Genomic DNA, 16689 nt, shown 5'->3' on the forward strand with positions numbered 1-16689 from the left:
TTTAGGATAAAAAATTAATTTCACCTTTCTGAGAATATCAGCCTAATAGTACCTGATTAGCCCTGATTCACTGGCACCCAATTCCGGTACAACACATTAAATCCCATGCTGTGAGCTGCTCCTGCAGAAATAAACAGTTGTGCATACCAGAGGAAATATATTTGGAGGAAAAGAGCACCTGAATCCCCAGCTTGTGTTGGCGATTACAATCTAAGTAATCTGGATCAAAGTCTACATTAATATAGACACCCATGCACACAAACAGAGCACATAGGGATTACTAGCTCGAAGATGTTTTGGTTGTATTCTCGAATGTATTCATTATTAAAGAGTATTTTCACATCAGTGTTAGGGCTACTAATAATTTTTTTTGCATGTGTTTTCTTATGACATTTATTCCCTTTTTAATGCTCTCAAAGATATTCCAATGCAACATTACTGTAGGAGAGCCAGGTATTATTACAACTCAAATACAGACAGGAACAGAAGCACTTGGACGGTGATCTCTGCTAAAATAACAAAGAACTAGAATTGCTTTTCAAGTACTAGAAATTTCAATCCTACCATTATATGCAGGGAAAACATACAGCTCTGCATGAATCCACAGGCCTTTAAAGAGACCAGTAACAGAAAGAGAGGGACACTGTAGCTGCACACTGCATGTGTGTAGTGGACACACTGCTTTGGACACCACAGAAAGTAAAAAGAAATAAAGTGTCTGTTTAGCATGATGGTCCAAGATGCATTTTCAGTCTCATAAAATCCCTAAGCCACTGGTAACTGGAAGTATATGAAGAAAGGATCACTTTGCATTCATCCTTAAGCTTCTATTACTGCACACAGTCATGAATTGGATGCCAGGCCACGTGGTCTGAACATTCTTATGTTGTATTACGTAAAGAAAAAAAAATAGTCTGATTTCTCTGATGATCCCAGGTAACAAACAGCTAATGACAGCTAAAAGCTACAAAACTATCTTTTTTTCCTGCCTGCAAGAGAAAGAAATGAGATCTTAAACATCATAAATGGTGTAGAGGATGTGGTTTGGGAGCATTTATTTACCATCTCTTCCAACACAAGAGCTATGGAGCACTAGAAAAAACTAGTAAGTGACAGGTTTGAAACAACCAAAATGTAGTTCTCACAGCATGTAGTTAAGTTTGGGAATTCCTTGCTAAAGGATGTTGTAAATGCTACAATTTTACAGGAACTCAAGGATTAACTAGACAAGATCACAGGAGAGAAAGTTATCATAGGCTGTTAAATATAAAGGCACCATTCCTGGAAATTCATGAAGACAGAAATTCTTAGAGGCCAGGAGACTGGTTTGGGGATGCATCACTGAACACCTGCGCCATCTTATACTTTCCATAATAAGTCACTGTTGAATACTGGGCTTAGTGGTATTTTGTCTTAAGAGATACAGCCATCCTTCTATTACAGTCTCCAGTTCCAAAAAAAGGGGAATCATCACAGCAAGCAGACAGAACTAGATTGTTTGGTTCCACTGCACGCAGTAAGATTTTGAACAAGACTTTCCAGGCCCCCTTCTCTGGCACTGACTTCTGCATGTAGTACCTTTGCAATACATGAGTGAAATCACCCCTGGGAAGAAGAAAACAAAACTGAAGCGTAGATAAGTCCATATAAGCTGTATCTGCACTAGCAAGTAATGTATAACAGTGGTAGCACAGGTTCTGTTGGTACTGAGGACACTATACACAAGGATTTTCAGAGAATTTTACTTTGAACTAGCTGTAGTCCGGTCCTGTGGACTGAATACCCATTAGTAGCTGCAGAGTTAACTTTCAATTAAGTTTAATCTAAAAGGAATTCAGTTCATTTGCTGCAAGACTGTCCCATGTGTGAACTATGGTAAGTGATGACAACCAGAAAAATTCCTTCCAAACTGCACTTCTGATCTCAGGTGGAACACTGACATAGACGCCTCTGTGCTCCAGCTCTCAGGAAGTGTCAGCACACAAGGCACACAAAATATAAAGCCACAAAGCCATGCTAAAGATGTTAGGGAGCATTAATTCCTTTTCACTGGCTTATGATTTGAAGCATGAGATGGGTATATCCTAAATACTTTCTTTACTTGAACTTCTATTAATGATCATGAAAATACTTAACCATCCAGTTCCAGCCATGGGATAGGACTAATATTACACAACAAGATCTACCAAAATAATTAGGTATTCCATGAATAATACTTTCTTTTATTGCTTTAAATTTACTGTCATTCCATTTCAATGATAGTTCCCTTTTTGTTGTATGAGAAGAGAATATAAAAGATGGTTCTCACTTGGAGGTATAAGAAATGTAACAGCAAAGCACGAGACAGACAAGTATTTTGCTATAATAGGAGACTGCTTGGCCAATAAATATAATGGGATTTGTTTTTTCTTGTTATCATTTTCCCTAATCCTATCTGTTTCTTGACAAAGAAGAACTCTACTACAATACACCCATGTTAGTCTTAACTGAATATGTCTTATTTAAGGGGACAACTGTGATTTCCTCTGAATTTCTCCATATCAGTCAGGGCTGATAGGAATTTTAGGATGGACTGGTCATGTTGCCCACGTGAATGTACCCAGCACAGGTTTTGATATGATAGGCAGTAAGTACTCCCATTGCAAAAATCAACTCCTAATGCCTCTAGGGGAGATCCAGGCCAAAATGGCAGAGGAGGAAGGCAATATCACTGCAAAGTCATACCATAAGAATGCTGTATGCAAAGTGCCTTGCTGCACTGTTCCCATGCTACTTGCTATAAAAGGGCATCACATTTTTATTGCATGCCTTGTTGCAGCTGGCAGTTGGTGATGTACATCAGTATCCAGATACAAATCTGATTTTCCTCTGACTTAAGGACTGTGCCATGGAGACAAGCCACAGTCTTTCTTACTAGCTGATGTTAAGAGGGAGGCAAAAGTATAATATAGTGCTAGAGAAAGGAAATTAAGCCCCTGTGTTAATTTAATTTTTAAATATCTCTCAACAGATTTCAGGGGTTCATAATATTTCAGAAGAAAGGTCTTCAGTAGCTAAGGTACTTCTTACCCCTTTTTATAGCTTTTTAGAAATAAATTTTTACAATCTATGCAGCGGAGGAAATGTGAAACAGTCTCACAAGTCTTAGAGTCTGACAGGACAGAAAGAAAGCAACAGCCTTTCTTTCTCCAGAAGCCTGAAAAAGTAGGCCATCACAATTTTGGCACAGAGGAAAGCACTACAAGAAGGCCATATTGGCACAGGGTTAGCTTAACAAAGAAAGAAGCTCAAGGAGCCACAGCCTTCCTCCTCCTCATTTTCAGCAGCCAGTGCAGCGCAAGGTCCCAGGACACGTGATGTGCTCACTCCTGCAGACGCAGCTGCCTTTCCTCTTCCCACGTGGGAATCAGGATTACTACCACTCAACATATCACGCTTGTCATCAGCCCTTAAGAGAGGCCAAGTGTTTAGGACAGAAAAATTTCAGTGACTAGAAGGACCTACTGGCTACCCTGAAATCATAAGTGCCCACTGTTGTGCTTGTGCTGCACTGGAAATCTTACCTTTCCACACTGCTTACATTTCCCCTCCTGCCTCCGCCTGTGCACCCAGTGATGTCGGACAAAGTTCTGCAAAAGAAGGACAACAAAATATGTTACAGGAAGCAATGGCAGCTTCCACTCAACGGTACCACCTGTGTGAAATTGGTTTACAGACACCAAAGGAAAGGTCCCTTCAGCCAATGCAATCATTTCCGGATGCAGCAGTCCCCATGGGAAACCCCAGACACAACCAAAACTGGAGGAGGAATAAGGACGAGATGGTGTTCTTTATCCATGTTGAAATGCGGCCAGAACTACTCTCTTGGTACGCTTCTACAAAAAGCACAAAGTTCATTACATGATGTGGAGATAATCACCACCTAAACACAGAGCACAGAAGTGCCCAAACACTGCTGTGTTCAGCCACAGTGCAGGGCCCCGCTCTATTCTGCTTGGAAATATGGCCTTACAATGCAAAAATTCACAAGTCAATGCAGGAGAAGGGAAGGAGGGGAGGAAGGAGCAGTCGTTCAAGCAGTCTTTTCTCCCTGTTTGGACTCCTTACACCCTGGATGGCAGCAAGAGGCGGGCAAGAGACAGGAGGGTGAGCAGGGCTGCTGCCCCTGCTTCTGCGCAGGCAAGGGAGTTAGAAGGGGTCTGCCCGTGCCATGCTGTTACGCCAGCCAACACTGAACCGTCGATGTGGCAGGGAATTGAGCTACCTCTGCTAAGAGCAAGCCGGTCACCAAATCAACTATAAAAGTTAAGAGGTGTTTTTGAAACACTGGCTTCTAACTACGTAAGACTGATATATAAATATATCAGTAATAACAATAAATACCCAGCACCTTCAAAGGAGCTGAATTCATACAGTAGCTGGAGGCAAATCATAATGTTTTTGACAGTTTGATTTTTTTACTAAAAAAAATCTTAGGACACTAGAGATACTTCTAGGAAAAAAAAATGACGGGAGAGGCAAGTGGAAGGAGAGGGAAATAGAGAAAAATAAAAAAATACTAGTTAAAGGTCAGGAAGAAAAAAAGAAATGCTACCAAAAAAAGAAAAGAGACAGAAGAGCTGAATGAATGGGAAAAGAGACAACAGAAAGATGAAGTGGTTTCTGTCAGTCTAAGTAATGGAGTGCTTCAGCTAGAATTCATTTTACATTTATTCTGGGGAGGATAACATATACCCCTGGGAACCTATACTCTGTCTAAGACTCCTCTGAATCTAAAAGCACTGCTGCAGCTCCACACCAGGTGGATCAGCACACAAATCAAATGAAAAGCAATCACCATTTGTCCATTACTTACTTCTCTTGGAGATCTGGAGCCTCCTTCTCGGAAAGTCGGTTTGCAGCGAAAATTAATCTGGCATTAAAATAAAGCTGTTAGAACTGAAAGGGAGCTGAGAGTGAATTTATTCCAATATGTTGATCTAGGCCAGACTTCCAAAATATTTATTATCTGTTAAAATATTAGCTTCAGTAGCTGAACAAAGTAACTTACCTGGATGCCAGAAAATCTCTTTTCATATGCCATAATAATTCTCCTTGCTAGATCTCTACACAGCCCTCATCTTCACTAATGCTATTGCTGCCTGCTCAGTTCAACTATTTAAACTGTCTCCCCCTTGCCTAGAAGGAAACCGCTTCATCTGTTTTTTTCTGAAGAAGATCATTTGCAACCAAAGTGGACTTAAGCTGAGGTTTCAAAAGTTAATAGGAGCTGGAAATGTTACTCTAAGACCTTTTTGTACATCCCAGCTTTAAGTCTTCATAAGAAAATCTGTGGAGAAATCTTCATTCACAGGAAGAACTGTGCAAATTACCCTAAATTTCTACCTTTTGCTTAGATCAGGCTGCTTTTATCCACCTCCCCAACCACAAACCATTTGGGGAGCATTGCACTGCCTCATGCAGTGGTGTTAGCTCCTTCAGATGGGAGAGGAAAGACACAAAGAGGACAAGAGGAGCTTCCATGAACGGAAAACATTTTTAGGAAGGTGAAGAGAAAAAGCATTTAACAAACAACAAGGGAGTTCTATAAGAAAAAATGCAAAATCTGTTGAGAAAACTTAATCAATAAGAGCAGGGGGGATGTAGAGAGAAAAAAATATCCTGAAGAAGAGAGAGACATGGGAAAAGGCCAAAGGATATGTGAGGTAAGGATGCACTAAATGAACCAGATTCAAGCTTAAGGTGACTATCCTTCAAAGAATAAAACACTTAAGGATACTGCACAGCTATGCTTTTGTCAGGAAGGTAGAAGGATCGAGTTTCCCCAAATTTAAATACAACCCTTCACATATAAATAAGTTCTTCCCTCAGTTAATAATGGCCTTCAAAACAATAGCTCAAGGGGGGGGGGGGGGAAAACCACCAACAAAAAGCCAAAAAAGTAGTAAACAAAACACTTATTACTTAAGAAAAAACAAAAAACATCATAGCAATATTAGTCTTCCGCCATTGCTCTTCACCTGGAATTGCTATTCATTTTTCACTGCTGAGCTGTGGCAGGCTGGAAAGACCCCAGCTTATATTTATTTTACTTACAACTTACACCTTTGCAGAGAGGGCCAAGCAGAAGACTTACGTACCAGTTTTAAACTGCACAGGGTTTAAGAGGGATGCAGACTTTATAACAACCCTCTGCCAAGAGGTGAATTTCATGGTCTCCAGAACAGCAAAAACAAGCTCAACAGAATGGGTTTTATCTAAGTGCTCATTTGCTCTGGCTGGCAATGCCACCAGCTTGCTGGGCTATGGAGAGTCAGCACTGCTGCTGAAGAAGAAAGTCATGAAAAATTCACTGGTAACATTTGTGCTAATGCTAATTTAACTGTGGGTAAAAGCATCGGGGGTGGAAATGGTACCTCTCCAACTTGGTATTATGGCAATTACTGTGACATTTGTCAACACAGGTCCACATACTTGGAAAGGAAAAAACTCCTTCCAAAGGGTTACTGCTATAAATTTGTTATGCATCAACTTCTTTTATGAAGAACAACATTGCAAAACATATAGGAGTGAAAATGAAGCTCTAATGAAATCAATGGGGAAATTCCCACTCATATTTCTTTACACATATCCCACCAAGAAAGAAAAGGGTGGGGCGAGATTTCTTTTAACACATTACCAGTTAGGCATAATGAAGACAAATCACTGATGGGAAGACTGAAGTCAGTGATAGATATTCTATAGGTGCTTGGGGGTGACGAGGGCTCCCTGAAGGAACTGAGAAGCAGGACGGATGCTCACAGAGATAAAGGTACTATAAAGGAAAGGTTTGATGTTTTCCACTTTAAAAACAAGAACTTGATTTCTTAAGTTTTGAAGAGAAAACAGTATAGTCTAGTAAATACAGTGAAAAGTGTTCATAGTATAATCTTATGCTGCATTGCTCGTAATAAATATAGCTGTCACAAGATGAATCATACTGGGCTTAGTTGAGGAATTTTGAAAGGCCAGTTTTGTACATGACAGGATACTGCATTTTCTAGCTTCAATTTTCAATCTAGAAGTAGAGGGAAATTATTTTTTAAACATAAAAAATGTGAAAGCATTCCATGGTTTTTTGTTGTGGTGGTGGTGGTTTTTTTTTCCCTATGGTTCACAGGGTTTGAAGAAATCTATTTTTAAAAATAAGATTTTTTTTTAAAGTTAACTTTTTTAACAAATATATTGTTAAAACAGCTATGAAAACCTAATTTGACATATGGTGTTTTCCAGACTGAAACCTCAGTAAAAGAATTAAATGAGTGTTGTCCACGTCAGGCTCCAGAAGATGGCAATGTCTTACCTTCTCTAACTGCTCCATGCACGCATTGTGGACCACAATCTTGCAGGCAGCACACTTCCTCCGCAGAGCAGATTTCTGCAAAAGGAAAGGGAGACGTGTGTGCATGGAGGTGCGCTATTCCCAAGAGGGAAAAAAGTTAGCTGTGAAACAGGAGAAGTTTCGCTCCTTATGCAACATGTATTTTTTCCTCTCTTGCTGCTCTCAGCTGTTCTGTATATTGAAAAAAGGTCTGAAGCTCTTCCAGGTAAGAATTGGACTTTGTGAAAAAGACAGAGCCACAGTACTCCAGCTTGTGAACTAGAAGTAAAAGGCTCCCTTTAGGTAGCAGATAAGGCTGTTAACAGTGCAGATCATCACTCTAAAAGGGAGCAGCCTATGAAGATGATGAGCAGAGTCAGTGAAAAGAAGAGAAAAAAAACATACGTGCAAATCAGAGAACTCAGACCAGTTCGGAAGTGTATGTCATTTCACGCTTATGATACAATATTTAATTTGATGGGCCTGACCATTGCATTGCAGAAAAATACTTGGGTACTTGGGTCATTTAGCAATGATAACCTTCTCACAGAATGTTGTTAAATGCTTATCAAATGTTACAGCAGGGACAAAATTCTCAACCTAATTACGCTGGTTAGTTTTATTAATTTCAGTAGGCTTTTAAAATAATTTCCATTGAATCCCCTGGGCCAAAGCATATCAAAGGCAAGAGAATGCATCCAGGAGAGAGAGAATATATTTACTTCTTTTTCTTGCATATACTCAATTTAATAAACCAGATGGAATTAATTTTCATAGAAGTTTAACTTACAGACTTGTGCTTGAGGGACAGAAAATTTATAAACACACGGTAAGTTGAGATTGATTTGCTTCAGATTTTTACATTCAATTTATTCATGTTCATTTAAATCTCTAATAAATTATTTCTTTAGAATTTTCAATATATTGTAAATAAACTCAAGAAGAAACAGAACACAGCTTCAGCTCACATTATAGAATAATTATTATAATTTTACTGAGTCTCATAATTATGAGTCTCATAATTATCTAGATACACCCTAACTGTACCTGTTCACATGTATGTGGAGTGTTGTTCTAATGCTTCACCTGAAGAATCATGACATTGTATAACAGACTAAGCTTTCACGTGTTTTGTGACTTGTTAGCTTTAAGTATGTTTTTAGTCTCTGTGTTTACCAAGAAGAGTGAGAAAAAGTAATTGATCCCTAAGATGAAAAACTGCAAAAAGCAAACAAAGGTAACACCTTACAAGCAGCTATTTTTTTAATATCTTGCTTTTTAAGTTGTTCTCATGATTTTTGAATGCTGGTGGCATTGCAAGTAGTTACAACCATTTAAAGTGAGAGGCTAGTAAAAATTCAGACTATCTTTTCCATTACTTCTAACTTCTTTGATTTGTCATGAAATGTCAACTCCATATTCCAGAGATTATGAGTTAACGTTCTGTATAGGCTAACATTTTATGCAAAGTCTGTGCAGCTACAGCTTAATTATTTCTCACCACTTCTCCATTGAAAACATTTGATCTTAAATAGTCTACATGTAAAAGAGTTAAATCAAAGGAAGACCAGGACAGACACAGAAAGATGCAGTGTCTTCAAAAGATTCAAACCAGAAAAGCATCAGCCTTTTGACAGATCAGGTTAAACTAACCACAACTAAAGTTAACTGGATTTTCATTTCCATCTCTAGTTCTTAAGCTAATGAAAGCCCCGTACACTGTAATTTGTTATAAACACAGATACCGCTTTCCCCAAAGGGAACCAATATGCTAGTACCTAAAAGTGAAAAGAATCTCAGTCAGGTCAAGCAAAGGCCAGACAATTAAGAACTGAGCAGCTTTAAACTCTGGTGCTTCCTAAATATGACTCAACATCTCCAGGCCTATTGACTGGAAAAGCTTGTCACCACGGAAGATGTCTCCCAGCATTCCCAGATAAAAGTATAAGTCAGTGGGTCTAATTCACCAGCTACTGCAAACAGTCCTTCCAACTCCTAGAGAGCTACATCTCTAAAGCTAAGATACAGCCTTGCAAATTGTATGCAACATATTACTAAATTTCCATGCTACTTTCAATGAGCTAAATCATGAGGAAGTATTTACTCAGTTTTAGAAAGGCAAACTTCTATTGAGAACATAAGAACAGTCGTACTGGGTCAGACCAAAAGTCCGCTCAGTCAAACAAATCCTGTCTCCAGCTTTTGCCAAAACCCAGTGCCTCAGGACCAATATAAGTGCAGGGCAAACACACAATGACAATTCCCTTGAATATTACCCCACAATCAGCAGTCTGTTACTGTTGGGACTTTGCTTCAGTACTCTTTGTAAGCAGGCATAGACTTCCCAGGCTTGGCCTTAACATTGTATGCCATAAAGTAACCAATTTGCTTGAGAAGTTATGGGGGATGGATATTAAATTGGAGCTATGGAAAGCACCAGTATTTTGGATCAAAGTGCCCCAAAAACTGGGGGTGATTAGTGAATCAAAACGCTTTGATTTGTATCAAATGATCTGAGGGGTTTTTTTTAAATAAAAGCAAAAAGATGGTATTGCAAAGAGTCACAGGCGGTACCCACAAATACCCCAGAGAAGAGAGGACTCCCCTTATACTTTGCAGTCCAAAGGCCAGGATGCTCCCTTGAGCATTGATTCAAAGCAAGGGCTTGAACACAGGATCCCCACTCTCTCACCAGATTTCCTAAATACCAAGGTAAAGGGGTTTTTTTTCCCTTCTCTTCTGCTGAAGCAGTTTAACTGAAATACTTGGTGAAGAGTTGCTGAAGCAGACTGGAAATATAACAGTGACTCCCCAGTCAAAGAAGAGACACACACAGGTTAGAGATCAATCCAATGAAACTTTTTCATACACAGCAGAAAAGCATCAATAGGAAGGCAAACCTCAAATATTCTCGAATAGGAGAAGGCAAACACTCAAATTGAGTGCACTCGTTGCTGGTGAGTGCATTCAAGAGTTTGGAATCCTTGCAGTGATTAAAATCACAAAAATTTGATCAGACCCTACTCTCAGAGACCCCAGCAAGTGATATATTTGTGTATATAAATAAAATAGGCTACTTCCTTTGAACATTTCTGAAATATCTCCATATTCTAACCTTTTTTCCCTTACCGTGTTAATAAAGCCACTCACTACATTCATTCTCACTGTGTAAATAATCTGGGTCACTCAAAATTGTTTAGGGCTTTTTTCCCCAAGCAATAAAGTCTTTAATCAGCAGCCTTTTGCCCCTTACACGTTCCTTCTGGAATACAAGCATCAACAACAACAGCAAACAATTCAAGCTCCCAAGTGTCTGAGCACTGTATTAATCTGAAGTCAGGCTTGTTACCTCAGAAAGAGAGAAGGAAATCTGAAAATAACTCACTGAGAATTTGACTTGGCAGCTTTCCTCCCCCAGGTAGCAGAGGTCCCCAGAAACATTTGTCTCCAGCCACAGATGCTCTCCATTCACAGCATTTTCCTGAGAAAAGATGACTGTTAATCTGGTTTGTGAAATTCAGCCATGTGAGTATAGAGAGGGGAAGAAAAAAAAAAAAAAAAAAAAATCTGATTTTCACCACAAATTTAAATTTTTTTTGAAAAAAAACCACCAAAACCCAACAACCACAAAAATCACGTGTTGTTTTGTTTCTCTACAACACAAAGCTATAATAGTATTACCCTGGCTGACCACCCCTGCTTAAAGGATGTTGATGATACAATGAATGATGTGTCATCAATCAGAACCAAAGTATTTTTGTGTACAGTTCAGTGAAACTTTGCCCATGTTCTTCCCACATGCCGTATAGTTTAACTGGGACTCTAGATTTTAGAAGCATGAGATGTACACAGAATTTTAAAGAAACAGAAGATCAAGAGAGATGAAACAAAAACATGACTACTGAACTTTCAATTGGAAAAGCCCAAAAATTTGAGAAATGGGCCCAGAAGTGCAAAATAACATACTGATTATAGCTTTAGGATGACGGGATAGTTTAGACAAGGAAAAAATGCTTTCTTTAAAATGGCTGGATCAACACTGTATGTTTATGAAAACATCAAGAAAATATTAAGTGGCCAGGAGAGACCAGACTTTAATTTTATACCTGAAAGAAAGATACATTCAACTGAGAACACTCTCAAAAAAATCTACCTATTACACTGACAATTAGTAGTGATTAACAGGGTAACACCTGATTTTTCTTTGATAGCCTCATTTGACCAAATCTGTACCTTAATTCTATTTAAAAAATCTTATTCTGAGGAAATTTGGTTGTAGAAAGGCTACAGTTTTCACCTGCCTGTAATCCTGGCTCAACTAAAAAGCCTAAGAAGTCAACTGTACACTACTCGAGCAAAGTGAATAAACAGGATTTCTGTTCAGCCAGAATTAGAGCATGATGGAAAACGCTTTGACAGTCTCTGACATTTGGTTCCCACACTGCAGAAGTCACAAATGATGACGCTTACCAAACAGATGGCGTCCGACAGCAGGATGCTCTGAAATAGCCATCTTGGTTAAAATAATTTATTTAAAATACCACTAACAGTTTCAAAGTGATGAAATGAGAAAGCTTCTCTTGCCACGCAGATTTCTTAGGTAATGCAGAGAAGGAGAAGCAGCAAAATCTTTTGCCTTCTGGAGTACGAGTGCATCCACAATAGCCAAGACCTATGCAAGTCTGCATGTGGTGCCTACCACAACTACGGTGCTCACTTCAAATAAACCAAGAGGACAAGAACAACACTGTTTTATTTCTGGTGAGAGATCTACCTGTCCACAGGTATTCTAACTTCATCAGAAATGTTCCCATTGATGTCAGACTCAGTATTATCCCTCAGCACAAGGGGCTGGATGAGAGTGAGACTTGGATTCCAGTCTACTACCATTACGCCCTGATTAATCTTCATTTAGTGGCACACTGTTTTATACCTCCATTTCTTCTCATCCTTTTGTCTGCCTGTCCACCTGAACTGTAGACTCCCTGGGACAGAGATTTTCCTAAACTGTACAGTTCCATGCACGATAGTTTAGGTGAGGTTTTCAGCACCTTCATAATGCGAAATAGCTTTTAAGGACTTGAACTAGCTTAAGAAATTCTTCAAGCCTTACTCAGATGGTAAATTATTCAGATTGTAAATTCCTTCCCTTCAAGTTTATCCTTATATTAAAGCAATTTTCTCCGGCAAGAACTACATCAGTTTTACAGCACTTCATGGAAGCCTAGTCACATCATACCAATAAAATTACTATGCCCACAATATTGCCCAACATATTAACTTCCTGTCTAGTTTATGAGGAGCCAGACAAGAGGACCAAAGCAGGAGGATATGAGCTCATGAAAGAGCGTTAGACCTGAGTACATTCTCTGCTGATGAAACAGTGCAAGCTCAACGTTATAACCCAGAGCTAAATTTTATAGATTATAAAAGATATTTAGGAAGGATCAACTATGAAAGCTAAGTAAGAAAGCACACAGCTCCTGGGACATAATTTTTAATGAGGAATCAAAATTACATTAAAAAAATAGATTAAACACCCCTTCAGACCATGTCCACGTAACTTGCCATCCAGGATTTCTAAAGATAAAGTGGCCTATTTCCATAACCTAGTTTAGACTGATTTTGTTCTCTATTGTTCCAGACTGTATCATAGATTCACATGTCTGACTTTACATCACAGTGTAAATAAAACCAGTAAGTAGTCTACAAGGATGACCTTTGTAGCTCATGCTATGATAGAGTTCTGACAAGACTAGATAATAAAAATGTAAATAACCTGATCTGGTATAAGCGGCACACCTTCACATACCTACTGCCACAAACAATTTCAGAGCACTGTGTGTGAAAACTCACAATTTCAATTCCAGCAAACTGACATTTGAAAAATCTTCTTTCCTCCTGAATCAGAGCAGAGCACTGAGACATCCCAAAATGAAATGCCCTCCCTCAAAAAGCTTTGCCTGTTGATTACTTTGTCTCAATAAGATCAAAGGGAATTATTTGAACTTCACTGTTTTAAATTTTACAGGGCATTGTCATTTATATGATGAGACATTCTGTTGCTGCTTATGAAAATCAAGATGATATAGTCAAAGGAAAATGCTTTGACCTTTTCCAAGCCAAATTTTTCATTCAATTCTAATAGGAAATTTTGACAAAAATCAATAAATTTCTATGAAGAATTTTGACCTCAGCAAATCAGTATTTTCTACTCCAAAATTTACAGGCAGTATTCCACAATGTACTGGACAAAAGAGTACTCCATCTACCAACACATAAGCGGACAGAGGTCACTGGGATCACCTCTAGTATGAGCTCCTCTTTAACACAAAACTAAAGCACAGTAAAGGCTACATCACCACTTGTATATTTTGACACCGATATTTTTCCACAAGACTTCTGAGTTCAGCAACCTTTTCATAAATAATTTGCCAGTTTGGTTTATTTTGCACTTGATGTCTTTATGTTGGCTTTAGGAGTAAATGGCTACTAAAGAGTCAGTTGTCCTCTTTCTGTCCCTGACCCCTTAGACCCTAGTCTGATGCTCTTGCCATTTTCCTCATGCCGGACCTAGTGGCTGTAAAGCTACACATGAATCAGTTCAACTGATGGAAAAAAAAAAAAAAATAGATAACTTATCTACCAAATCAGCTACACAAAATGACTCACCCTGTGACCACATAACTGCTGGATCTGACACAAGGAGTGGTGGGTTAAAGGTGGGTTCAGTGGGACTGATGCTTTTGGTACCAATTCAGTGTTAGAACAGCTTAGCTGATCTGTCAAATCATGCTTTTAGGCTGACATACTTTGCTTTGACTTGCTATGTAGAAAAAGAACACTGTCCATCATTGCAGATAAAACAGTAATGACTGCAGCCTAATATTCATAGAATCATAGAATGATTTGGGTTGAAAGGGACCTTAAAGATCATCTAGTTCCAACCCCCCTGCCATGAGCAGGGACACCTTCCACTAGACCAGGTTGCTCAAAACACCATTCAGCCTGGCCTTGAACACTTCCAGGGATGGGGCATCCACAACTTCTCGGGGCAACCTCTTCCAGTGCCTCACCACCCTCACAGTGAAGAATTTCTTCCTTATATCTAATCTAACTCTACCCTCTTTCAGCTTAAAGCCATAACCCCTTGTCCTATCACTACATGCCCTTGTAAAAAGTCCTTCTCCAGCTTTCTTGCAGGCCCCCTTTAGGTACTGGAAGGCTGCTATAAGGTGTCCCCGGAGCCTTCTCTTCTCCAGGCTGAACAACCCCAACTCTCTCAGCCTGTCCTCATAGGGGAGGTGCTCCAGCCATCTGATCATCTTCGTGGCCTGCCTCTGGACCTGCTCAAGCAGGTCCACGTCTTTCTTACACTGGGGGCCCCAGAGCTGAACGCAGTACTCCAGCTGGGGTCTCATGAGAGCAGAGTAGAGGGGGAGAATCACCTCCCTCAACCTGCTAGCCACACTTCTTTTGATGCAGCCCAGGATGCAACTGGCTTTCTGGGCTGCAAATGCACATTGCTGGCTCATATTCAGTTTTTCATCCACTAATACCCCCAAGTTCTTCTCTGCAGGGCTGCTCTCAATCCACTCATCGCCCAGCCTGTATTTGTGCTTGGGATTGCCCCGACCCATGTGCAGGACCTTGCACTTGGCCTTGTTGAACTTCGTGAGGTTCACACGGGCCCACCTCTCAAGCCTGTCAAGGTCCCTCTGGATGGCACCCCTTGCCTCCAGCGTGTTGACCACACCACACAGCTTGGTGTCGTCAGCAAACTTGCTGAGGGTGTAAGTTAAAAAGAGAATTGGGAACTCTGTTTCTTCGCCTGGCTTCCCAGCCCTTTCAAGTGTGTGAACTCAGTGTCCTGTGAAGAGAAAGAGCCCCCGCTCACTGAAGCGGAGGCAGCAGTGCTTTCCTGGCAGATGCAGCCTGCCTCACAGGGGACACACGAGCTCAATATGCTCTCCCAGATGGAGACCTCCCATTTGATTGCTCCTGATCCGTTACCACCTTAATAGCAAACAAAAATAATTTCAGTATAGCAAACATTCCTTGCATATGAAACAAAAACCACACACAATCCCCCCTGAAGTGAAATAGAAATAGGAATTCAAGGACTAGGAGCTTGGGAACGATGTAATTACATGTGCGCGATCATAACTTGCTGTGCACATTGCACTAATTCAACTAGGTTTCTTCTCTTAAGTGCCCCAGCATGGTTAAATGACAGAGCAAGTTACCATTTTTCTAAAGCCCTTAAGTATCTCCATACCTCACTGTTCTTCAGGCTGCAGTCAGCATGGTTTCAAAAGCAATGCAGATAAACCTGAGTAATTTGTCATGTCAAGCAGCTATAGATATTCAGCCAATTACACCAGTCAGCCCAACTTTGTAGTTCAAAGGAGTTGTAACTCCAATTGTAACGGGAGGAATGGAGCTCTGCTCCACTCCTGCCATGACTTGCGTTCTGCAAAAAAATTATGTAAGACAGATTTCTAAAATAAGCCATTAAGAAATTTTTCCCTTTGTTAACACTCCAGTGAGAGAGATGAATCTTCCTACAAATATACATTTGGGTGACAAACTTATGATTAGTGTAAAATTAGTGCTCAATCAATCTAAATTTAATTAAACATATTTTTAAGCAAAAATTATTAGCTTTAACCCTTTTCTTTATGAGGTCACTATCAAGCAGGAACAAGTTTGTTTGGATGTCTTTCTCTCATGTTTGGCTTGTGTTTTACGCTGAACTCTGAAACTCCAGAGTTTGTAATGCTCATGTTGCAAACAATAGCAACGTCCCAAATGTTTTTCTTTTGATATAGATTCTCAATTTTAACTCCACTTTAGCACATTTTAGTTTGGGTATATTCTTCATGTAGAAGTCACCTTTTCTTTAATTATTACGAATGTAATACTTGGACATAAAATAAAACATCACAGGGATATGGTACTATATCATTACTTCAAAAAACTTGAAGATATGTAGGCTCCAACTTTCAGAACTGTTTTTGGGTGTTCAACTTTTAGGTCTACGTTCGCGACATTCTCTAGCTTTTTCTGCCATTCTCCTTTCCCCCAACATGCTTTCCAACATCTCTGCATCAGTTGCCCACTCCTGTATTCTCTGCTGAGCTTTTGAGATTCTTGTTACCATCATCTGAAAGATCATCTGTATGCAGCAGCAGAACAACAACGTTTGTCTTCATGGAGGAGCAATGTCCAGATGCTATCAACTGAGATGATGATTCCCTATGTTCTCATGAACCATTATTTTGGCTGACAACAGCTTAACTTCAGTCCTTTTGGCAGCAGTGGGAAAA

At 39.7% G+C, this 16689-nt stretch overlaps 1 protein-coding gene across 2 annotated transcripts in view; it reads right to left on the minus strand.

Moving 5' to 3' along the window:
• Positions 1 to 16689, minus strand: part of DGKI (diacylglycerol kinase iota) — a 227521-nt gene that overhangs the window by 126707 nt on the left and 84125 nt on the right. For both annotated transcript variants that reach the window (XM_050915190.1, XM_050915189.1), the window contains exons 3-6: positions 10746 to 10841; positions 7343 to 7417; positions 4856 to 4912; positions 3564 to 3629 (exon numbers count right to left, since the gene is read on the minus strand). In XM_050915190.1, the coding sequence (XP_050771147.1) occupies positions 3564 to 3629; positions 4856 to 4912; positions 7343 to 7360 (141 nt within the window). In that variant the 5' untranslated portion in view covers positions 7361 to 7417; positions 10746 to 10841. The remainder of the gene's footprint in view (positions 1 to 3563; positions 3630 to 4855; positions 4913 to 7342; positions 7418 to 10745; positions 10842 to 16689) is intronic.

Source organism: Gymnogyps californianus, chromosome 1, assembly GCF_018139145.2.
Source record: "Gymnogyps californianus isolate 813 chromosome 1, ASM1813914v2, whole genome shotgun sequence".
Taxonomy (NCBI): domain Eukaryota; kingdom Metazoa; phylum Chordata; class Aves; order Accipitriformes; family Cathartidae; genus Gymnogyps; species Gymnogyps californianus.